We start from the raw sequence: 24,755 nt of genomic DNA, 5'->3' as shown, positions 1-24,755 counted from the left end.
TGCACGGGAGGCTCCGCCCCTCCCACAGGCCCCGCCCCTCCCACAGGCCCCGCCCCAGGTCAGTCCCATCGGCGACTCCGGCCTCCTGCGCTGTCAATCACAACCACAACCCCGCCTGTTTCAGTATGCCATGCCCTCTCATGCTGTCCGTCACACGTGTGACCCTGCCCCGGGCTGCGCCCCGCGCCGGCCGCGGCGGGAAGCTCACGCGCCGGGTGGGGATGGGCGCGGTGGCGGTGACGTCAGGCGAGGGTGTGGCCGCGCAGGCGCGCTGCCCGCAGCGGAGGGTCGAGGCCGTCGCCCGGAGCCGCCGGCGGGGCCGGGGCGGGCCGTGAGGGGAGACGGCCCCGAACCGGCCGGGTGAGGTCGGGGCGACGCGGCTGTGGGAGTCTGACCTCTGACTGAGGTTACCTGGGTGGGTTGTTTTGCCCCCGGAGGTTTGTGGGTGTTAGTCATGTTATTGCTTACTGCGGTTCTTATATACGGTATATCGAGTATAGTATATGTACAAAGAGTACTATGTAGGGTATATGGAGAATATATATGGTATATGAAGTAAAATAGACGAGATTATTTTATAGGTTTTATAGGATACATATGTGGTATATAGAGTGGAACAGACAATCGTACACCCTACACTTAAGGGAGTGTAAATCATTTTGAGTCTGTGTGTCAATACGAGCAGCGAATGGTCCCTGACACCTTGTGGGGGAGCACGGCCGAGGCCCCAGCCGGCTGGCAGAGCCCGAGCTGCCGGTGCTCTGTGGCCGGCGAGGTGTGATGCGAACCTCGGCTGGTTAATAATGCAAAGCAGAGGAGCGGCTGGTGAGCGAGCCGTGGTTTCCGCCGAGCACCGAGAGCTCTGCCGGGCCTGGTCCCGTTCTCCAGAGCCATTTTCTGTCCCGGCTGGCAGGTGCGGGTGGGTTGGGTCTTCCCGGCCCGTTTCTCCCGGCGGGGCTGGCTGCTGGTACTGCTGGTGCCGGGAACCAGAGCTGGTCTGTTCTGCCTCCAGTGTGCTGTGCCCACGTCTGGGCTTCACAGCAGAATAAAGAAAATTCTACTGGAGGGTCCAGGGGAGGCCCCAGAGAGGATTTTTGTGCTGGGCAGAGGCTGCGGGAGCTGGGCTGGGCAGGCTGCAGAAGGGAACGCTGCCAGGGATGCCATCGACGCCCCCCAACATCTGCAGGGGCTGCCAGAGCACGGGCCGGGCTCTGCTCGGTGCTGCCAGTGCCAGCAGCAGCAGCAGCGGCCATCAAAGGGCGGGCAGCGAGGGGCAGGGCAGCAGGAGGGAGAACTTGTGTGCATGGAGGGACAGCAGAGCCCTGCAACAGCTGCCCAGGGAGGGCCTGGAGCGTCCCTGTGTGGAGCCATCCCAGCCCCAGCTGGGCACCTTCCTGTGGGATGCACCAGGGCACCCTGCCTGGCCAGGGCTGGGCTGGGAGCTCCAGAGGGACATTCCAGCCCTATAATTCAGGGATTCTGGGTTGTCGAGAAATGCTGTTCTCAGTTCAGGGTTTTATGGGTGGATGTATGAACAAAAATCCTCCTAAGCGGAAGGTGATGTGGAATGGAGCTGAGGGTGGCCATGTCCACACTGCTGCTGCAGTTCTGTGCTTCTGAAGAGTCTGTGCTTAACTAACAGGATGGCATTCTTCAAACAAGACAATTTGCTGTGGTGTGTCCTGTAAGCTTGTCCTTTTATGTCTGAAAACTTCTGCAGCTTTTTGTTCACCCCCTGATTCAGCTCCTAAATTTGCTGTGGCAGCAGCCACCTCAGCTTTTGGTTTGGACAATAGGTTGTTCTGCTCAGCAAGAATAATTTTTGTTTTTATTTAAAGTTTTCACGCAGTGTTTGTTCAGTTGTACTGAACTTCTCCATCAGGTTGATTGTTGATCTGTGGGCAGCTGTTCCCTTAAACTTTTTGTCTTTAGGGCTTCAGGCCTATGTGTGGGTATATGGTGTCAGGGAGGGGTGAAAAGCTGGAAATTAATTCCTTCAGTGCCCTTGATGCCTTTTCCTTGGTCTTAGAATTAAGAGTTAGAAACGGTAAGGGATTAAAAGGTTTTTATTTTGGTATTTAATAAGAATTTTTATGTTGTAACAGTTTGTCAAAATGGAATATCCCAAAATGCATACATATGTTAGATGGTGTATACAATTGTACAGATTTTGTAAATCAGTATATTTAACAAAGATGTTTCAACGAGAGGTTTAAATAAATGGTGTGGGTTTTTTTTAAATTTTAAAGTATTTTTTTTAGATAGGTCTAAGTTTACAGGGTTTGCATTGCGCGGTTAATAGTTAACAGTGTTAGTGCGGTGGAGCTGTTGCCTCTGGTTCTTGGCTCTGTGCGCTGCTGTGCTGGGAGTGTGTCAGGCCGTTTGTTGGGGATCTGGGATGAGCCTGCTTAGAGGCTTATCTGCAGAAGTGACATGTCCAGCTTGCACTTTTTGGTAGTCCCTTTTGTGCTTAGATTATTATTTTCCTATTTTGAGACAGACAGCTGTTTTAACTTCAAGTCTCCTCCTGCATAAATATTTAATCTATCTTTATCTGAAACCATTGAGTCTTTACCAGACAGTGATTTAAATATAATTTAAAACATGTCTTAAAAAATCTTTAGGCTCTCACCAGCTCCATTTTAAAGTTATGTGTCTCCTTGCACTATTATTGCCTCAGGTAAAGTTATAAGTATAACATTTATTTAAAAAAATACTAATGTGTGAACCAGTTTAGAGAGTGTCTAGTGACTGTATTCAGAGCTCTAAAAAACCAATTTAGAAAACAAGGGTTTGTGTCTGCCTAAAAAACATACACAGTGGTGGTGTTCCTGGTTTCTTATAGTTAGAAAATAGTGTAATTCTTTTGTTACAAGTATAAGACTTTAAAGAATATGCTCAGGAAAAAATGCAGTTTGCTGAAGCATGTGGTTCTTCCAGACCCTTCACTCAGAGAAGCAAGCAGCCATTTAATATAAATGTGTCACCAGAGCTTTTTCATAGCTTCTAATCCAATAATGTTAGCACTGGGACAGGCTGCAGGCAAATCCAAGCAGCAGAGAATAAAACTTGTAAGGCTTTTACAGTTCTTTGGTGATGCAGATAGATGGAGTTGGGACAGAGAGGTGCACAAGGGACAAGGAGATACTGCTGGTCTACCCTGTTTTGGGTGTTTTGGTTTTGTTGTGGGTTTTAGGGTTTTTTTGCTTGTATACCTATTGTAGAAAGATGAAGACATATGAAAAGTTTGAGGAAAGAGTAATGAAATTAGTAATAATGCATTTGCTGGTTTTTCAAGGTTAGGTTAGTTATTCAAAATATTTTACCAACTCAAATAACCATTTTATTTTCAAAATAGATTTAACTAAACAAAGCAACATTGCTGGGTTAGACTGAGGTATGATAGTTTTGTGGGCTCTCTGTAGAAGTGGGTTAATCTGTATTAAATAGATGTAAATATTGGCGTGTGGTTTTAGTTCTACAGTTCTTTTCATTGAGTTCTTCCTGTTTCTGGAGACTTTAATGGGCCAACACTGTACAGCATCAATGCACCCTTCTAATTAGCATTATAATCTAAAAATAGATAGTGTTGACATCTAATAATGCCCTTATGCTTAAATCAAAATTTGTTTGTGTGTCTCTCAAGAGTGCAACACAGTGAATATTCCTTAGACCTTTTTAAGTAAAAGACAGAGGTAGATGAAATAATTACTTGCCTGTCGTCTGTATTTTTTTTCCAGTGAGGAAGGTTTTTGTTATTTATAAGCTCCTGTTGTTATTGATATCTGTGATAAGTGGTGAGGTTGTATAATAAATACCTACAGAGGACACAAACCGGCATTACACATCCTCTGATGCCCGGTTTTCTTGTAACCCTTCAATATTTCTTGTTTATGCGGTCTATCTGAGTATTGACTGCCCACAGATACGTGCTTTAGGGACAGGATCTGCACTTTGATGTCTCTCAGTGAATCACCAAAAGCTGTTAATCGTGTAAGGCTCTTAATTGAAATAACTTCCAGTTCATGTTGTTGCATCCCCCTTGCCGGGAGGTCGTGATTGTTACAGGAAGGAGCTGTGCTCAGATGGAGCACAGGAGAAGGGGTCACCGAGTCTGTCCTTGCTGCTCCTCCAGCCCTCCAGACAGAGACTTGTATTAGAGTGCAGCCTGAAGGCTTTGGCTGTGGCTGATTAATGGCCATGGATTACCAAACAGTGATATATTTGGGTTGGTCATTTTTTTGTGAAATTTTTGTGACCACTTCTTCCAAAATTTTGAAACTTTAAGGTAAACTAATATTAAGTTTAAAAGTTTAATATAAGCTAAAATATAAAAATAGTAATGCAAATTAGAGCAATAAGAATTTGGACAATCAGAGTTAGGACAATAAAAAAACCAAAGAATTACGAGCGTTCGGATGCTTTCCTCCTGAAAGTATTGGTCGCTAACAATGGATTAACCCTTAAAAGCAAGTGGCTGTTGCCTATTCAAATATCTCATACATGATTCAAAAATTCTTTTCAAACAGAGGGTGCTTCCTGGTTATTGTCAGCTTTCCCCCCTCATCTTGTCAATCAGTCATCTTGGTCCCCACCAGGTCTGGTTCTTCCCAGTAAGGAGGCAGGAATTCTTCTCCTTGGGATTTTGGTGTTTTGTTGCTGTTATCTCTGTGCAAAGAATTTCTTGAGTTAGTTAGAAAAAGTATCTTAGGTGGCATTGTTTCTATTTTAATATCATGTTATAGCCTAAATTTGTATTTAACACACTACTGAAGAGGATTAATACAGTATGACTTCCTAACATAGCACATATATAATACCCATGTTAATATTTGCGAAAAGCGAATAAAGTTTCACTGTATGGGTGTTCAGCCATTTAAGAAGATGTGCAGTTGGCAGGCAATTCTGAGTGACCAAAAAGGCATAAAATTGAGTGGCTAGAAAGGTTCATTAAACAAATAAACCAGGGTCTTTTGCATTGGGGGATGTGATTGATAAATAAATAGCTCTCTGATGACCTGGTAAGTCTATAATAAGAGTTTCATGTTCATGGGGTCTCAGAAGCATAGTTGTTAGTGTGTTTTGAGTAGAAGAGAAATGATGAGCTTAATTACCATGTTGGATTTTTAATTTTTACTATTATTTATGCAGTTCTGTTGTGTTGAAAGGTAATAATGGCCTGTTGGTTTTTTGCCTGTGAGCTGTGTGGCATAAAATATTTATGGGGTCATACTAGAAGATCCTAATATTCCTTCTGGTTATAAACGTGCTGACATTGTAATGCCATAGCAGATGCTTTCAGATGCTTTGGTTTTTGTTTGTTTTTTTGGGGTTTTTTTGTTGGTTTTTTTTTTTAATAAGTAGCCTCAATTCTGCAATTTGAATTGAATTTGGGGGTGTATTGTTCATAATGCTGAGTACACTGACATATCCAGAATACTTAGAGGCTGCAGCCCTGTTTGTGCTTAGGTTTTGTTTACATGGAGAGAGAACAAAGTATTAATAAAAATAAGAAACCACCTCATATGAGCTGCTGTCTAATACGAACACTTGGGCTTTTTAAACAAAAATTGCCTTGAATTAAATGCTGTGTTTTTGTCCGTAGGTTTAAGAAGGCTAAAGCTTCCTAGAACTGAGACTAGAATGGACAGTTACTTTAAAGCTGCAGTCTGTGACTTGGACAAACTGCTTGATGAATTTGAGCAGAATACAGGTTGGTTTCTGCATTGCCTTTTTAGTGGAAGTACATGGTCAAATGACTGTTACCATGGAGTTTGAAAGTAGCATCTGCTAAGTAAAAGCTTGTATTGATGAATAGATGGGGTTGAGAGGAGGTAGTACACTGTGCAAAGAGAGGAGTCATAAACTTTGCTTTTGATCTCTTCTTGCTTAAAATAGATGAATATGAGTGCTTCAGAACCCCTCAAAATCCATACGACTCAAAGCTGTCTTCAGTCCTGGATTGCTTAGAGCACGCACACCCCACAGCAGAGCTGCCAGAGGATCCTGCGGCATGTCCTGCCCCAGAGGAGAGCTCTCCCTGCGCCCCAGCAGGCACAAGGGATGTGCTCAGCTGCTCACCACCCAAAGAGAGAGGTGTGGCTGGACCTGACCTCTTGTCCACTGTGGACAGCAGCTCCCTAAACGAGGCTGAGGCTCTGAGCCTGGGAAGGTGTGGCGTGCCCGTGTGTGATCTCGTCAGTGACACAGCAGATTTAATCCCCTCAGTGGCTGCTCCAGAAGGGGCTCAGGAGCTGCAGCCGGATGAGTTCCAGGGGCCTGCTGGCTGTGGCGTGTCTTGTGTCCCCACTCCTCTTTGTGTGGCTTCACCTGGCTGCAGCACACAGCAGAGTGATGGGGACTCGGTGTTACAAGATTCAGGGCATCTTACAACAGAACAAATCAATGATTTAGCTTTACAACCAGAAAGTTATGCTGCAGGAGCAGTCCTGGGTGTGTGTGATGATCAACACAGGACAGAACCTGTAAAGTGCAATGAAGTACTTGACCACCCTGAAAAAACTGCTGCCCTGGATCCTGAATGTGTCACTGTAACATCACAGAGTTGGAATGCACACAGTCCCAAAGATGAAAAACTGCCTTTTGAAACACAAGAAGACAGTGCATGCTCTGCAGCAAGCCAAGAAGCATATGGAGGAAATGCCGTAGGAAAAGTAGACCCAAACAACGGGAGTAATGCTGATTCCATGCCTTCAGAGCTGCCAAAGAGGCACCCCCTGCACAACAGCAGTGCAACAGTACCTGGAAATCATGTCTTGCCAGGCTCCTCGTGTCAAATAGGAGCTGAAGTAGAATTGGAAAAGAAAGGCACAGAAGAGAATGTAGATAGTGAAGAACTTAATAGGGGTGAGATGCCAAGCAGTGTTTCCAGTTCATGTATGTCAGCTGAGGATGTCCAGACGTCTCTGTCTTGTCTTTCCCTTCCTGTGTCCATGTGTGGTTCCTTAGTTGTATCAGAAGAAAAGGTTAATCCTCTACCTCAAAATGCAGTGGCGGAGGTTATTAGTGATACTGTAACTGTTCATGCTGGAGAGTCTAAAACTCATCTCTCTGGCGGGGAATCCTGTGGAAGTACTAGCTGGCATGAGCAACAAGATGTAGCTGAAATAAGTGAAAGTATTGCAGAAGAAAGTGGAGATGGAGAGAAATACAGTACTGAGAACATAATTGATGATGGTGATTCTCAGCAAATCAAAGCTTTTGCTTCTGCTTGTCTGCACCCTGGAGCTGAGCAATATGATGTTGGTGTAGACACTTTTTATGATGAGAGCATGAGCTCTGTTATGGCTGACTTTACTGTTGAGGACAATATTATTAAAAGTGATATTCTAATAAGCGATGCTGAGCTTGATGATTTCTTGTATGGACAAAGTCTGCAGTCCAGTGTGTTGAAGTCTTCAGACAATGATGGTAACTTGGTGGAAGCTGATGCAGATGGAGGGAGTTTAACAGATCTGAACAGCCTGGATTTCACAGAGGTCAATGAAGAGCTTATGCAAGCAAAACTGGAGGAGATAACAAGCATTAATAGTAACCTGAAAGAATCTGTTCCTGACAATGAAATGAAAGCTGCAGCAGAGGTCTCCGTGTCTCAAAGTCAAGGCATGACTGAGAGTGGCAGTGGAGCTCTGGCTTCTGATATTTGTATTGAAGGTGCACGACCAAAGCAGTTGCTTGACCTTTCCCAAGGAGCTGCTGGTGAGAAACAACTGAATAGAACAAGTGTACTTGAAAGGGAAAGCCAGGAATGTGGTTCTGTTAGCCCAGAAGCTCCCCTCTCAGACACCAGTGTAAATGTTGGTGATACTGACCCTGGGGAAAGCAGCTCTGGGGCTGTAGGAAATCAAGCATCAGAAAACGCTGAGCCACCTAAGGCACCCGCAGCTCTGTCCTGGAAGCAGCCCCTGTGGGTCCCAGACTCAGAGGCACCCAAGTGCATGAACTGCCAGGCCAAGTTCACCTTCACAAAGAGACGACACCACTGCCGGGCCTGTGGCAAGGTGAGTCACTGGGGAGGGGTCCTGTGCTGCTGCCCGAAAAGGACGTTCTCATTTGGCCATAACCAAGGTAGAAAAGGGAGAGAATGTTGGCAGAAGTGTTCTGGGCTCAAAGTACTTCACTTAACAAAGACTAGGTTTTGTTTTCCCTCCATAGGAACCTAAAGACTTTTGAAAAAGACTGATATTAATTAAGAAACACATGGCCTTTTTTGTGAAAATTGTTATTAAAGGGAAGTACAAAGTATATTCTTACCTGCCATTACTGGCTAGGTTGGTGTGTTTTGCACAGAGTAGGGGAGATGAGATGATGGATTAATTCAGCATAGTTGTATTGAATCAATGCATTATTGAGCTTTTAACTTAACTGTTTATGTTCTAAAAAATTGAGGTGGTGATGATGAGAATCCAGTGGTCTTACTAGTTATTGTAACTGTAGAGCACTGCCCCTGAACCTGAAGGGATTGCATTTTTTCAGGAGCTGTAGCAGCAGTACCAATGCAAAAGGATTTATGGTCTAAATCTGTCTTCCAGTGTGTTTAGATGTATCACTTTCTAAGGAACTCATCTCAGGGTAAGGGTATGTGAATCACCAACAAAGTGAGTAATTGTAGAACTTTTTTTCAGCCTGAGGTCTTCTACAGAGAGTAAGTGATGCCAAAGCTGATCCTCAGTTCAGAATTCCCTTGTGATCTACTGTGGCTTGTACCAGTGCATAAATGGAAATGCTAGGAGTACTAGTGACCTCACTGTTCAGTGTTGCTCTGTAAGCTCTAAGGATGAGGAGACAGAGCAAAGACTGGTGTAAGCACTAAATTTCTGCATCCCCAGTGTTAAGCACCACCTGGAAAGGCACGGTAGTTTTTCTTTCTACCTCATTCCAGCCCTGTGTATTCAAAGGATGATGCTCATTTACTCAGCTGCAGCCACTGTGAGCTAAAATGTAGGTGTGAATTGAGGTGTCCAGGAAATGAAGAACTCCTTGTGCTGACCTGGCAGCCATGGAACTTGCTGCCAGAATATCCTGGTGAGATTTTTGTGGTGGTTTAAGCACAGTCCTTCAGAGTGGGTTCCATTTTGGTCATAAGACTGACTGGCTTCAGGTTCCTGTTTTCCATTTGCTGTGAAGTTCTCACACCTTGTCTAGAGACGGGAGACCCTTCACTGCACAGTGCTGTTGTCAGCTGTGAGTGTGTATGTAGGGAGCATCACAATGTCTCTTCTTTAGGAGAGGAAGTGAAGGCAGCACGGGTTGTCTAAACCGTAGAGATACGGGAGTGCTGTGCAATTACAGCTTTTCTGAACGTGCAGCTTAACTTTCTGCCTCATGAGACTTTCTATCTTTTTAATAGTAACTTTTTTTTGTCTTAAAAAATCCCAAATCGGACATTCCTTGTGAAGCTGTTGTTTGTTGTGTTTTCAGCCATTTGGGAACTAAGGGAAAACTGTTTAAAATTCACAGTTATCCTCTAGGGACTGTTCTACAAGACAGTTGTATGGATTCCCATAGCTCTTTTTTATCCATGAAAACAGCAGCACTGGTGGACTCTGGCATCTGTGGCAGAGGGAAGTGTGAAGTTAGTGGTCCCTGTTTTCTCTGCCCTCTGCAGCCCTCACAAGGCCAAACAGCTTTGCATTTCCATTTTCCAAGTGTTTGTCTCTTGCTGTGGTGCCTTTTTTCTTCCTAGTTCAAGCAGGACCCACTTGCTTGCTCAACAGCCTCCTACTCCCTTCCTTTCTCCTGTCCTTTAGCTTGCCTTCACCTTTCAGGTGCATTAGGATTAATCCTCCTGCAATCCCCTGCAGGTCCCAGTGTCACCAAGGGTATGAGGAGAACACTCCTTGCTGGGGATTGTGCTGCTTGGCATTTCAAGCCCTGAAGTGGCTTATAACTGATTAGCAATTAATCCTCATCAGTCACATTCCTAACATATGTACTGAGCATGCGTGTTTCCTGTTGAGGTAGATTACCTGTGGCACTAATCCAGAAGCAGCTGGAATAGTTTCTTTTTTTAACTCATATTACACTGACCAATGACTGCTTTTGCACTGAGTTTTCCTGCTTGGAGGAGTTAGTTGTAATAACTTTCTTTTTTCCTATGCCACTCCTGTTTGGGATTTCCCTCCCCCTTTCCTCCCGAGCCTTGATCCACTTTGTTTTTCTGGATTGAGAGCAATTAGGAATAGAGAACACTTTTAGGGGTTTCAAAAGACCTTTTGTAAAGGGTCCAGAGTCTGCATATAGCTAAAAATGGTGTGACTCGTTAAAAACTTGCAGATCATCCTTGAAAGAACATAAGGGGAAAGTGACAAAATCTCCAGATATTTACGGCAACTCTTGCAAAACACCAGCTATTCTAAAGACGTAATTCTTTGAATGGGATTGTGTAGATCCCATTGTAGATTGTCCAGGCTAATGAGGCACACCTTCCCCCTGCTTCTGCTCCAGAATAGGGAGGATATATACCTTGTTGGAAGAGCATATTCTGTTCTTCCAAAGCGGCGTTCTGTTGCAAATACTTGTGTGAAGGGAGCTTGTCCCATGCAGGCAGCACTGCTTGTTCCTGGCAGCCTGGAAACGGCTTCCTGAGAGCCGTGCTGAGCGCACACGGCTGCAGGGACGGTCCTGAAGCACCAGAGCAAGAACCAGCTCTGCACCTCACTCCTTGGCCCTGGGACTGGGGGCTCATGTCAAATACTTAGGGCACAATCAGAAGTAGGATTGAGAAGAATTTGGGGACAGGTGGTGCAACCTGAAATCTTCTCATCACTCCAGAGAAAAATTTTATTATCATTTCAGTTGAGTCCTGCATGTTGCTGCTTTCTGCGTGGTGTGTATCAAGGGTTTTGTTTTTGTAGTTCTTGTTTTTCCTGAGGATTTCTTTGTCAGGGATTAAGATACAGGCTTGAATACAGATGGTTTAGGATGAAGGAAGTGTATTTTCCTATTTGCTGTGCAATATGTCTATAATATTTAATGCGATCCTTTTCTGATTCAGGTTTTTTGTGGTAGCTGTTGTAAACGAAAATGCAAACTGCATTACATGGAAAAGGAAGCAAGAGTCTGCAATGGCTGTTATGATGATATTAATAAAGGTAAAGAGGTTTTTTTGAGTAATTGCAGTAATCATTGAACTGTCTCTTTAACCATTATTCTTTTTGGGGAGCTTGATTACTTTAATTGGTGTAGGTTTTCCTATTTCTGAGATGGAGGGATAAAGATAATTGTTTCTTAGTTGGATTCCAGTTCTTATTCTGAACTTTGAGGCTCAAGATGGTTGTTTTTTATTAAAAAAAAACAAACAAACAAAAAAAGTAGCTTTTAACTCCATAGGACTAAATAGAAGGTTACAGAAGAATACAATTTGAGTCATCTGTGACAGGAATCTAGCAGAAGTTACCCTCCCTCCACAGTAGCCCTGTGTGTGTTTAAAGGCCACATCCCTCCTTGTTCTCACATGTTTGCCCACTTTATGTTGCTTCCTGTCCTGGTGTTTTTAAAGTCACTTACCAGGGCTGCAGTACATGACTCATCCCATAACCTTTTCTTAACTGGAAAGCTAACCATGGATGCTTATGAAAACATCAGGAGAAACAAGTGAGGTCCTGTTGATGGGTATGTAAATAACAAGTTGAAAACATGTCAGATTTTTAATAGGCACCTCAGTGGAGTTCAGATGTGACACGTGTTTGCCCCAAGGGTCAGGAGTCACAGTGGTGTAGCCACTGCAAGGAGAACAAGGGGAGGTCTCTTTGTCTCATGAGAAATGAGGCAATTATGCAGGTAGAAAATCAGTCCAAATTTTCTTCCATACAACAGTTTGACTGTTTATTTTTCATAGCTAGATCACAAACTTTACATTGCCTCCGTCAAAAAACCCCCACCCACCTACAGTACTGCTCTGCAAAAGAAATTTAATCAATTGTGCGATCTTAAAAACTAACCACATTATTTTAGCACAGGCATTTGAAAGGATGATGAGTCCAACTGGTCCTGTCCCCAATTCCAGTGTCTCCTCTGAGCATTCTTCTGCTGTTGCACCTGTAGAGGAGGCCCAGATACCCGGGGGTGCCAGCTCTCCTTCACCATCTGCATTGTTGCCTACCTCAGCACTTAAACAACCTGGTCCTGAAGGTACAGATCCTCAATGTAACACACATCTAACACTTTGAGAGTCTCTTTGGAAAGAGCTGCTTATCACATCTGGGATTTACAGTTGGTATTTTTTGTGCGAAACAGGAACACTCTGAATGGAAACACTTTCAGTTCCCAGTCTTGGTGCCAGGCCCCAGCTGGCCCTAAATCTCCATTTATGAAAAGGGGATGTTACTTTTTTCATTGCCTTCTCTGTTTACATTGTAAATCTTTTTGTGTAACTGTTCATTCTATAATTTTTTACATCTCCTGGGAGATCTCTGGCTTGTGTTGGACAGCCAGTCTTAAAGTGGAAACAAAAAGCAGCTGGTCAGGGAGAAGTTACAGGGGAAGAGCAAAGCTTATTCTCTGTGTTAATTCAAGTGATTAGTGGCTAACTAGTGTCTTTGTTCCACTCTTATTAAACATTTGACCTTCTTCAAACAAAACACATTGTTAACAAAACGATAAATCAACTTTTTTAGAGTGTGTTCCATCTTTTAGCTGTGATATGCATTTCATTCTTACGTCACTGTGGAGGGATGATTGAGGAAGTAGCCTTCGGCAATAGGAATTGATAGATTTAACTGTAGCAGGGCAGCTTCCTCTGCAGGTGAGAGTTTGTATTGCCTGATTGGAGACTGGCCAATGTCACCCTGTGCTCTGTTGCAGTGAACAGGCATTCTCTGCCCGTGTGCATGGTGGAGAGAAGGGACTTCATTTCCATCCCTCTCAGCTGCTGGAGCGGCTGTAACTCGCGATAATACAGAGTTGTTGTTCTCCTCTGTCGCAGGGCTGTGCCCCAGAGAGCAGAAGAGGGTTTGGTTTGCAGATGGTATTCTGCCAAACGGGGAGGTGGCAGACACAGCAAAGCTGTCCTCAGGAGCAAAGAGGTCACAGGAATCCAGCCCAGAGAGCACAGACCTGCCTGAGACGCCCACGGTAGGAGTCGGGAGGGTTCTGCACAAATTACCTATTGGGAGAGCTTTGCTGGCCAGGGATGGGCCCTTACACACCATGGCTTCTGAGTCACAGCCTTTGGAACCTGAGACAATCCTTTGGGCAGCAGCTCTGAAGTCCTTGGGTTGAGAAACATTGTAGTAATTTTCAATTTGAGTAAAACCGAGCAACGTTTTCAAAGGAAAACCTTCTTTGGTTTGAGGTGTCTGTGAACTTCAGAACTGGTGTGGCTGAAAATTTGCCAGAGCAGTTTTTTCAGTACACAGTGCTTGATGAACCACTATTGTGAAGGGCACCTCAGCCACAGTTCTTAAGGCTGTCATTAGCAATGTGCTTATAGTACAAGTTTGTAGTTTGCTTGTATTGCAGTGGCCTGCTATATTATATTTTATATATACTATATAATCCATTCGTTTATATTTATATATTCACTATATAATCCATCAGTTTATATATATATTTATATATCAGTTTATATATATATATATATATATATACATATGATATAATCCATCAGTTTATATATATATATTTATATATCATTTTATATATATATATACACACATACATATGATATAATCCATCAGTTTCCCTCTGGATCAGACTAACCAACTTGGTTAGTGCCCTGCAAGTATAGGGCATTATGGGGTCTGATATTATAGGTTGCAACAAAATCTGTGTATTAATTTCAGTGTGAACTAATACTGAACCAAGAGGGGGATTGGTTTTCTAATTTTGAGTCACATGCATACTAGTGAATGAACTGCACTTTTAAAAAAAAGTCCACAGAAGAGGTGTAAGTTTGCTGTGGAAAGACTTAGCAAGGTTCCTCAGGTGAACCCTTTTTAAGATAAAACATAGCAAGCACTGAAGCACTGTCTCAATTAGTAACTTAAATTCCATGATTTTCACAGCACTCAAGAGTTTTTAAAATATATTGATAAAGCTAAAAAAAACAGATCATTTTTATTTGTATATTGAGGATCTGAGCACTTAACAGGTGTATAGCACTTAAACCAGTCTCTACTCATGAAGAATTGTAGTAATCAAATAAAAAAAGAATTAGAGTAAACAAAGGATACAGCCTGTCTCTCATTTTGGGGAAAGAGTAGGATATTTGCACTTGCAGAAGATGGCCAGTGTCTGAAATTAAAAGCTGCATGGATAAAGTGAGTGGAAGACAATCAGTTGATGCTTCTCCTGTGCAGCCTCAGGAGCTCAGACAAAACCAGCACAGTGCAGCTCCAGAGCAAAGGCAACACAAAATCCTGGAAGTGCTGCTGCAGGGTGTGTGAAGGGCAGAAAATGCCAAGTATGAAACACCCACAAGCAGATTCAGGGAAGAAGTCTGCTGTTAGCCAATTTAGCCTTGTTTTTGTCTGTGTTTTTGTGGAGTCTTCCCTTTCGAGTTGGTGGCTTTTTTTTTTTTTTATTTTGTGGCAGCATATTTGTTAAATGGAAGATTTGCTGGAAGCTGATAAGACACCAGAAGAACTGCTGCAGGCTAAGCTTAAAGTTGCCAGGTTTTTTCTTGTTGTATGGACAAAATCTTCCCTCTGGTACAGGATGCAAGGCTAAAGAAAGATAATGTGCATCCCTGTTTTTCTGGAGGAGTCTTGGGGGATTGGTTTTTCCCATTTCATTTTTTTATGACAGCTGACATCCCAGTGTGCCTGTGTTCATTGTTGTCATACTTGCCTTGCTGGGGGAGCAGTGTGGGTTGGACTCCAAACTAAAAATTAACCAGACAGAGCAAAGCTACATTCAGCTGTTAGTAGAATGGTAGAAGTAGTGTAGAAATGTTTGCAGTACACAACTGCTGAGCCAGTTTGTGTTACCAAACAAATATATTTTAACTGTGCATCTTCACCCATATAACTCCTAAACAAAAAAAAAGAGGAGGATCCAGGAGAGATTGGATGGCTTTCTTCTTATTAGGAAGAAATGTATTCCCAACTTTTGTGATACATTTCTTTCTTTTTTTGCTTCTAGAATATTGGTAATGAAAGTTTAGCTGATTATGAGACAACGTAGATTTTTTTTTTTTGTTATTTCTTCTTCACAGGCTGCAAACCCAGAGGAAGATGACCTGGTAACTGATGTGAATCAAAAACTGAGGGAAGATAAGATGACAAGAATGGAGGAATTACATCCTTGTGTACCTTCAGAGGGCGCAGAGCAGGCCACGCCTGGCCAGAGTGAGGTGGCACCTAGTGACAGATCTGTCACTCTAGGCACTGAAGAGTGTTCCCCTGCAGCAACAGAGAAGAGCAGTCCTGGTTCAGAGGGTCAGAGCACACAGGCTGTGCCTGTCTCTGCTTCAAGCTACAGGGCACTCTGTGGGGTGGAGAACTGGGTGCAACGAGACATCAGCCTTCTTCCTGGTGGTGATCAGCTGCCTCCACTTGTGCTTGCACTGGGTGAAAAAGGGAAAGGTAAAAGCTGCTAACTTCTTGAGAAAATTGTTGCTGTTTACTCACAGCATCCTAGAATTGCTTGGGTTTGGAAGGGACATCCAAAAAAAAAAGCTCATCCAGTGCCACCCCCTATCACCCACACCTTCCGCTATCCCAGATTTGTAAATACAGACTCATTCATAAATACAGACTCAAAAAATTGTATTTTAATATAATTCTCGTGTAATTTTTTTGTTGCATACTGGATTGTTGGATAACGACTGTGCACTTTTAACAAGATCAGTATGTTATGAGAAGAATGGGTCACCACTTAATTGCATGATAGTGGTGGCTGTGCTTATCAGAGGTACCTGGCAGAATCAGGGTATGGATGAGGAGTCAGCAGCCAGGGATCTCCAAAGTCAGGGCAGCCCTGGTTTGCACCTTTCTTGCAAGCTGCTGCTTCAGTTCTCTGTGTTCCTTGAATCTCAGGGGCTAAGCTGTTCCCTGGTTGGTCTGTAGCTTTTCAAATCTTGGCAATAACCACGGGAGTAGGAGGATGGGATGGCTCTGTCATACAGTGAACTGATTCTTGGTTTGGGTCATTGGCTGGTATTTTGAACTAAATCATGTGTCAATTTATTTAGATCTTCTGGTGGAGGAACATCCCTTTCACCAAAAGGTCGCCTTGCTGCTTGGGGAAGGAGGTCCTAATCCACTGACTTTTATTCTAAATGCAAACTTGCTTGTCAATGTGAAGCTAATAACATGTAAGTATTGCACATTTTCTTTGCCATTAAATCAAGCCTTTTTTTTTCTGTTTTTAAAACAGCATTACTGTGGTATCTTATCTTTTTAAAGATTCCTCAGAAAAGTGCTGGTGCTTCTCAACAAATGGACTGCATGGTTTGGGTCAGGCAGAAATTGTCATTCTGTTGCAGCGTTTGCCAGATGAAGATGTTTTCCCTAGTGAAATATTCAAATTGTTTCTTGACATCTATAAAGATGCAATGAAAGGTGTGTCATTTTAATGTCTAACTTTTTCTGGTGTAGAATATTCTTGCTAATCTTTAAAACCTAAAGTTGATAGATATTTTTTCTTGAATTATTTGTCTAATGATTCTGTTGAAAGAGCTTGCAGTGTTAGAGTTCTAAATAAAAGAAACAAATGAATTTATGTTTGTTTAATGTGCTTTCGTAAACATCCTGTTTGCAGGTTTTTTTGTTGTTTAGTCATATTGTGGTGGAGATTCTAGGGATGAGCCCTGAGTTTGTAGTTTTTAGGATACCTGCACTTCATTTGTAGAAGTACAGTGCTCATAAATGTAAATACTTTTGGTCTGTTGATCAAAACTCATCCACTGATGCGTTTAGGACTTTAGGCACTTGTTTGGAGGAGCTTAGCTCCATAGTCAGGTTTGTTTGGTGGTGAAGTTCAGGCTCATGTTCTGTGGGTTTAGATACTGACAGGCTCCAGCTCTGTAAACACTCTCCATTCTTCTTTCTACAGGAAAGTTCATAAAAAATATGGAAAACATTACTTTCACAGAAAGCTTTCTCGGCAGCAAAGAGCACGGCGGATTCCTGTTTGTTTCACCAACTTTTCAGGAGCTTGATGATCACATTCTACCAGATAACCCTTTTCTTTGTGGCATTCTTATCCATAAGCTGGAAATACCCTGGGCAAAAGTGTTTCCAATACGTTTGATGCTGAGATTGGGAGCAGAATATGGGGGTAAGTTTTAACAGTGACAGTAGCTGCATAAACTGTAAAGTTCCCTTTGGAAAATACAAGTAGTTTTTAGACAAGAAAGCTGTTTTTAAATAATCTTTGCAGTGTTTTATATTACACTTGTATAAGCCCAACATGTGGAGCCACCTGGGAGTGTTCATTGTCCTGATAGACTTCTTTGATTTTTTTTTCTCTTAGCAGATGAGAAAGCTAAGAAACCAAAACTGGCAGTAAAATATAAAGATTTTTTTTTTGGTTGTAGGAGAAAGGTTTTAAGGGATGATCACAAGCCCAGTTTGTAATTCTGATAAAATGGTTATTTAAATTAAATTATTTAAGTATATTGGCAAAATATTACTGCTTCATTAACCAAATAAAGGTATTGATTACTTAAAAAGATAACTTATTAATGCATTGGAAACTTCTAGGCGTGTAAAAAGGCTGTAGCCCACCACTGTAGAAGCTGCAAGACCATAAATGTGAGAAATGGATTTGTAAGGGATCCTCCAAACCTGACTGAAAGCTCACACAGTCTTGCACATCTGTGTGCAAACTCTGAGATAAGGTGTGCTGACTTAGGAAGGCCATGGGATAGAGATGACATGGTTGAGAGAGAGATTGAGCTAGAAACAAGTTTCAAAGGATGGCCTTGCAAAAAGACCAGATATTTTGGAGAATCAGAACTGTGAAAGTTGCATTGTAGCAAAACCACATGTGGTAAAATAATAGGTGGTTGGTGTTAGAAGTATTAGCAGCACTGTGTGGCTACAGCTAATAGGCTGAAAAACATTTGTAAGGTATTGTAACCGGGAAATGAGTGAGTTTCTGATAGAACGGCGTTGAGTTTTACATCTCTTATGGCTCACCCTTCAATGAGACTGATATGGGATACAGTTTGTTAAAATGCCTCTCAGTTGCCCCATCTGTGTAAAGGTGGGAATTGTCCAACACATAAACATGGACCTGTCACCTGTTCATGGACTTCTGGAGCCCACAGTGGACCTCTACCATCCAGAGTGGCAGAGGTGGCAGCTGCTTTGTTGTTGTTCTTTCTCTTACCAATCCACTTGCTGTGCTTGGCTTTTTTTAACCACTTTTGTCAGATATAACCATGAGGGGAGAACCACACAGTGGCTGAAAATTACAGAGAGGCTCTGCTTCCTTTGGCTGGTCAGATATTGACGTTTAGAGACAGCTTATAGGTGAAAAAAGCTATAGAACTACTTGGAATAGCAAGTTGTAGAGTTGTTGTAAGGTAAATGTGACCTTTTTCTTCCTAGCCTATCCAACTCCCATGGTAAGTGTCAGGCACCGGGAGCCGCTCTTCAGAGACATTGGACACACGATTATGAATCTGCTTGTTGTGAGTAGATGCTTCATTACCTGCCCTTCCTGTTGTCACCAAAATATCCTCCAAACAAATGCTGAATCTTGAAAGCAGAGCTAACATTTCTGTTCTTCGTACCGGACTTTAAACTCGTGAGGGAGTTAAAGAAGCAGTTTGTTTCACCTTGTATTGTTATGCATTAATTCTGGTAGTGAAAAAAGGTTTTTAATGAGTGAGGGAGATGGTGGCATTTGCACTGATGCTGGTAGTCATCATTCAGGTGCATTTCTTTCTTCTGAGCATCATTGTGGTGCAGGGATTCTGGTCTTAAATCTGACAGTTTTTAATATGAAGAAACACTTGACAGGCAGATGCTGTGGACTAACTGCAGTACTAATTGCTTTGTCAGACAAACCTTATCTTGCCGCAGTTATTCAGCTTGACTGTCTTTTGTGAAGGACTTTTGGCAAAACCACAGGTCTGATGGAGGAAGGCACTGATTGCCTGGCTCAGCTGGTGAAAAGAGCCTCTTTATACTTTTTTTTTTTTTAATAGCTGAAGTAGTAAAAGCAAATGAGACCATTTCATACCTAATGTTGTTCTGGACATAAACAGAATTTTGCAGAAGTGGCTGAGGTGATGGCAGATTACTTCTGTCACAGAAAGGGATAAGAAATGTTGCACTATTCAGTCCGTAAATCAAATTAGAGCTGTAGGGCACAGGCTGTGAGCCTGCCAACAAACTCATCTAGCTGGAGGCTTCCACGCTTCACTTTTCTATCAGAGAAGGGAGGGAGGATGTTGAAGTTTTTCTTTCCGTAAATCACTGGCATTCTAATGTGAATGAAGTAGCCATAGAGTAAATAACCCATTGGTACACAGAGCTAATTTGTCAGTGCTCTGAATTTATTAATGCATTCACTGAGATACCTGTCACATACACCTGGTGGGCAAAAAGGGATCCCTAAGTCTTCAGCCACTCTAAATACTACTGTTTTTTGGCAGTCCTACAGATGCATTTAGAGTACCTTCATCTAAGTGATGAAGGTAAGGAAAAGGTAATAAAACAATACTTAATTGTCTGCTAACATAAATACTTTGTCTGTTATAGGACTTCAGAAATTACCAGTACACTTTGCATACCATAGACAACCTGTTTGTCCATGTGGAAATGGGTAGAAGCTGTATTAAAATACCTCTGAGGAAGCACAATGAGGTGAGTACCTCCATCTTAGCTTTCTAATCCAAACTGCTTTAGTCTTCCATTTTTTGTACATTTTTTGTACAACACACCTCTGCCATCAGCTCTTGGAAAAAACCCTCCCTCAGAACTTTATAGTGGCCTAAATGTGTAATGGGAAGGGCATGCAATTACCTGAGCACACCCTTCCTTCTGTGATACACTGGAAGGTGGATAATGAGGAGTAGAGATTTAGGATAGCTGTTAAGTACTGAAAGAACTGCAGTTTCTTCAAAATCCTTCAGCACGTATTTTAAAACGTTCCCTGTTGCAGATTTCCTGATTATGATGTTTTGCTTTAGTAATTAAAAAAAGAAAAACCAGACCCAAACAAGCAGCAACCAAAAAACACTCTTGGTGAGATTTTTCAGTGTAATGACAAACTTTGTGTTGACAGGTGATGAGAGTGATCAATTCCTCTAATGAACATGTAATTAGCATTGGAGCCAGTTTCAATACCGAGGCAGACTCTCACCTGGTGTGTGTGCAGAACAAGCAGGGCCTCTATCACACACAGGCCATCAGTGCCACGGGACAGCCCAGGGAAGGTAAGAGGTCTGGGGGACAAAAATCACATTTCTAGAGCAGAAATGGAAGTTCGGTGTTAGGCTGCATGGAAAATGCATCTCTGGTGTCACATTAAATTGTGTTTCATGTCAGTTATGACTGACTGGAGTGACACGAAGTGGTGCTGACTTCCATCCTACTTTGTCTAGTTACAGGTGCAAGTTTTGTGGTGTTTAATGGAGCCCTAAAATCATCTTCAGGACTTTTAGCTAAATCCAGCATAGTTGAAGGTAAGAATTTTGTTCTGTTCTCCTCTTAGGAGACTGAAAAAGAAAAAAAAAAAATAAATAGCAGTAGCCTTGTGCAAAGTCTATATGTCTCAGTAAGCTAAACATTTCTTTTCAGGTTTCTAAATCTTGTATGAAACTTATTGCAAAGAAGTGGTGCCTAAAATTACATGACAGTTCACCTACTTGTTTTTAAACATTCAAATTTAAACTCTGTTTAATCAGTGCAGTTCTTTCCTTTATGGAACTATTTTCATTGCCATATTGCTGAAATATACATATTGGCATATATATGCAAAAAAAATCAAAAATTAACTTAAAAATGATCTTTTAGTTTGAGTTCTGTTGACAAAATAGGTTTTCTTCCTCTTTCATGTAACATTTAGTGCTGTAGGTGGGGCATGCAGTACTTGTGTGCATTTATTAATTAGCTGTAGGAGATGGTTGGTCTCAGTAGAACTTAAGCCAAGATTCTGTAAGGAGCTGAGCTGCTTTTCCTGTGGATAATGTGGAATTGAAACTGGTTTTCTTCTAGATGGGCTAATGGTACAAATAACACGAGAAACCATGGAAGGCCTACGTCAGGCATTAAGAGACAAGAAGGACTTCAGGATAACCTGTGGACAAGTGGATACAGGGGATGTGAAGGAATACGTAGATATTTGCTGGGTAGAAAATGAAGAGAAAACAAACAAAGGGTAAATGTACTGCCAAAGCCAGACATATGAGAGAGTTCTTCCTCCCAATGTTCAAATACCTCCCTTTAGTTTCTTAAAATTAATCTGAAGTATTCTTGTGACAGAAAGTGCTTGATACCAAGGATGGTTTATATTGTCTTAAACCTGCATGATGAGGTTTCTATTAATGCTGTTAGTTCCCTGTTTAGGATGTTTCCTTTTGTACCATCTGTATTTTCATAGTGCAACTCCTGTATTGTACTTTGTTGTTAAGGTGTGTTTAAATAGCCTTAAAGGATGGGTAAATGCCATTGCATAGAAGTTACTGTATCTAAACTATAAGTGTTGTTTAAATTGCTAATCACACTATTGTTTTCCGTAGAATTTTGAGCCCCGTTGATGGAGTATCAATGGAAGGAACTCAGAGTGAGAAAGCACCACAATACAGAGACTTCGAAAGAGAGGGAAAAGTTATGAAGTGCACTGAAGTTAGTGAATTACATAGTTCTTGAGCCTTTTTTATTACTTATGGAATATTTAAGTGGTAATGTGATGGTACTAAGTGAAGCTGTTAAAATGAGCTGATTTTATGTGTAGCCGTGCTGCCAGGCAGAATGTCCTCTGCAGCTCTTGGTGAGTTTACACACTTGTAATTTTTTGAACAAGACTCAAGTCTGTTGCCAGTGACAGCTCTGCAAATGCCTAATGCAGGCATTCCCATGGTTCCTGAAGTATTTTGGTTGTGTGGATGAAATACTCGGGTGCTTTTGCAGCAGACAAGCACCAAAGCTTGCCCTGTTTGGTGTTATGTGATCCTGAAATACTCTTTTTTCCTAACTTTGGGATGTACCAGGCTGCTGACTGCCCCTCCCTTTCTCTGATCTCAGGTTTACCATTTTGCAAAGGATCATGAACCCTCCCGTGCTGTTCCCCACCAGTTTGCAAGAGAGGTTGCCATTGCCTGCAGCACTGCTCTTTGCCCTCACCTTAAAACCTTGAAAAATAACGGGATGAATAAGATAGGACTCAGAGTTTCCATCGACCCAGACATGGTAAGCTTTCAACTTTTATTGCACACACTCCATTTCCACTGAAGTGCCTTCCCTTGGAAATACCTTGGATCTCTCCATGAAGGTTTAGAGTTTTGCCCTACCCAAGATCCTGAGGATGACAGCAGAAGCTGTCTTAGTCATTAATTTCTCACTTCATGGTAGATGAAATACTCTTTTACTGTGATGCAGCCTGTTTTGCATATAATGTTAATACAAGAAGTGTTAATTAATATCAGTATGTTTCCCTCCTAGGTTGAATACTTAGCAGGATCTGGAGGGCACCTTCTCCCACAGAACTACCTGAACGACTTGGACAATGCTCTGATTCCTGTGATTCACAGTGGAATGTCAGATCCTACAGCTCTGCCACTGAAAATGGAATTAGTGTTTTTCATTATAGAACACCTGTCTTGATGATGCTGATTACATGCATATACTGATTTGCTAGATCTGAACACCAAAGTTGTAATGCTACAAACACTAAAAATGTTAAAGTTTCTAATCCTTTTATGTTTTAATAGCTTTTCAAACTGTTTTTTTTTTAAAAAAAAACCCCTCAGATCCTCCCTGCTTCCTCTGCCACAAAAGAGTCAGTTTGTGTCATGAAGTTCTGCAAGCTGACACTTAATACAGGTGCAGAAGAGTGCAGGTTTTGTTGCTGTCACACAGCTGCAGCACTTGGTAGGTGTAGCGTGACTCCAAGTCATAGATGGCATCTTTGCCTCTCACCCTCACACCGGTGTGTAGCTAAAACTGCTGGGGCTCCGTGTGATCTCTGCACTGGGGCAGGGCTGGCCCAAAACTGTTTCCTTTCCACAGGAGAGGGGTTCACAGCCCAGAGCTGCTGGAGCTGCCTGGGCAGCTCTGGCAGCGCAGGGGAATGAACACTGTGTGGGTAAACACCTCACTGAGGTCCTTAACCTGGGGATGTGATGCTGGTGCTTCAGGAACCATATGCTCTCAATTAATGTTTTATAGAGTAACTCGTTTCTTTCTTGTATTTATAAGGATTTATCTAACTTAAATTGATGCTATTTTTATAAAAAGTGCTTTTTTTCTTTACTCTGTTCAGAATTCCATACACAATTTGACCTTTCAAGGATTAGGAAAAAACGGATTACTCTTGATGTAATCTACATGTAGCAATAAGTCAGACAAGAATTCTGCAGTATTTTTTCTGCTCCTGTCTACTGCTTTTGCCACATTTTAGTAGCCACCTTTGCTTTCAGGGAGAACAGATGTATTAAGTCTGAATTTTCACAAACAGGTTGATTCTAGTGGAAGGTGTCCCTGCCTGTGGCAGGTGGGGTTGGGACTCTTTAAGGTCCCTTCCAACCCAAACCGTTCTGGGATTTTTAGTATACCTGAGGTTCTTGCATAGGATGTATTTTTTATACTGGGTCATTTAGATCTATTTATGTATTTGTGATGCATGTGGTTTGTACTGAGGTTCATCAAACTGCAGTTGGGGTTTGGTAGCAGCCACACAACTGCTTGTCGAGAACAGAACCAAAACTAAATATATACAAGATCTATATTGTTTTCAGTAAAAATGCTGGTACAATTTTATAATAAGAGTATTAAAACTTGGATGCCTTCTTAATGCTAATAGGGGATATTTTATGTTTTTGTATCAAAAACAATTTGTAATTTAACCTAATCTGCTCTGCTGTTATCTGTGCTTTAACACTCCAGTCCTAGAAGGGTTCAGGCATTGAGATCTTACCCTGGATGGAGCTGAGCTGCTTTTCAGCCTCTGTGCTGACTTCTCTTGAGAAGCTGCCGTTAGGGAGAAGGGCTGAACCCACGCACAGTACAAACAAAACTGTCCTTGTTGAAAACAAGCTGCACCCAGGCCCTCGAGGGAGCCCCAGCAAGAGGCTCAGCAGTGTTTTGGGTCTGTGACAGGGCCGGGGCACCTGAAGGAACAGCTGCCTCTTGGCACTTAACCTCTACTAACTCCTTTTCAGTAATGATCAATAAAGTTAACTACAGTGCTTGCAACCTTCTGCCTCTTATTCGTAATCAAACAAAGATTTGGAATGTGCGTGTCCTGTCTCTGCAGCTTCCTGGGACTCCTGATGTTGCCCAGAAATGGGATTCATTCCTCAGCAGTGACACCGTGCAGAGAGAGACCCCCATGGGCTGGGCAGGCGAGCGCAGCCGGGTCTGTGTGACCGCAGGGCTGAGTGTGGCACTGCCCTGAGCAGGGGCAGCTGCGGCACACGGGGGCCCTGAGCCTTTCCGGCGTGCAGGGATGTACACCGACATCCTGCTTTCACAGAGAACCACAGAATTCATCAATTGGAAAATCCCCGCAGCCGTGGAGTCCCAGCTGTGTCCCATCCCCACCTTGTCCCCAGCCCAGAGCTCCGAGTGCCACCTGCAGGGCTGGGCACTCCAACCCGCCCTGGGCAGTGCCAG

At 42.6% G+C, this 24,755-nt stretch overlaps 1 protein-coding gene across 3 annotated transcripts; it reads left to right on the top strand.

Annotated features, from left to right (window-relative positions):
* The first annotated feature begins 282 nt into the window (after positions 1 to 282).
* Positions 283 to 24,329, top strand: ZFYVE16 (zinc finger FYVE-type containing 16). Of its 3 annotated transcripts, none has more exons than XM_064735733.1 (18): positions 283 to 415; positions 5,606 to 5,713; positions 5,899 to 8,021; positions 11,018 to 11,114; positions 11,977 to 12,153; positions 12,947 to 13,095; positions 15,179 to 15,548; positions 16,157 to 16,279; positions 16,371 to 16,526; positions 17,020 to 17,244; positions 18,522 to 18,604; positions 19,680 to 19,784; positions 20,206 to 20,356; positions 20,525 to 20,605; positions 21,138 to 21,300; positions 21,662 to 21,767; positions 22,167 to 22,331; positions 22,584 to 24,329. In XM_064735733.1, exons 2-18 carry the CDS (start codon positions 5,644 to 5,646, stop codon positions 22,743 to 22,745), a joined length of 4,506 nt encoding a protein of 1,501 aa, XP_064591803.1. In that variant the 5' UTR covers positions 283 to 415; positions 5,606 to 5,643; the 3' UTR covers positions 22,746 to 24,329. The 3 variants fall into 3 exon arrangements, with proteins under 3 accessions (XP_064591803.1, XP_064591805.1, XP_064591804.1); XM_064735735.1 differs by having other exon boundaries at positions 294 to 360; XM_064735734.1 differs by having other exon boundaries at positions 331 to 365.
* The last annotated feature ends 426 nt before the right edge of the window (positions 24,330 to 24,755 follow it).

The sequence above is a fragment of the Zonotrichia leucophrys genome, chromosome Z, assembly GCF_028769735.1.
Source record: "Zonotrichia leucophrys gambelii isolate GWCS_2022_RI chromosome Z, RI_Zleu_2.0, whole genome shotgun sequence".
Taxonomy (NCBI): Eukaryota; Metazoa; Chordata; class Aves; order Passeriformes; family Passerellidae; genus Zonotrichia; species Zonotrichia leucophrys.
This window is presented reverse-complemented; position numbering and strand designations above follow the sequence as displayed.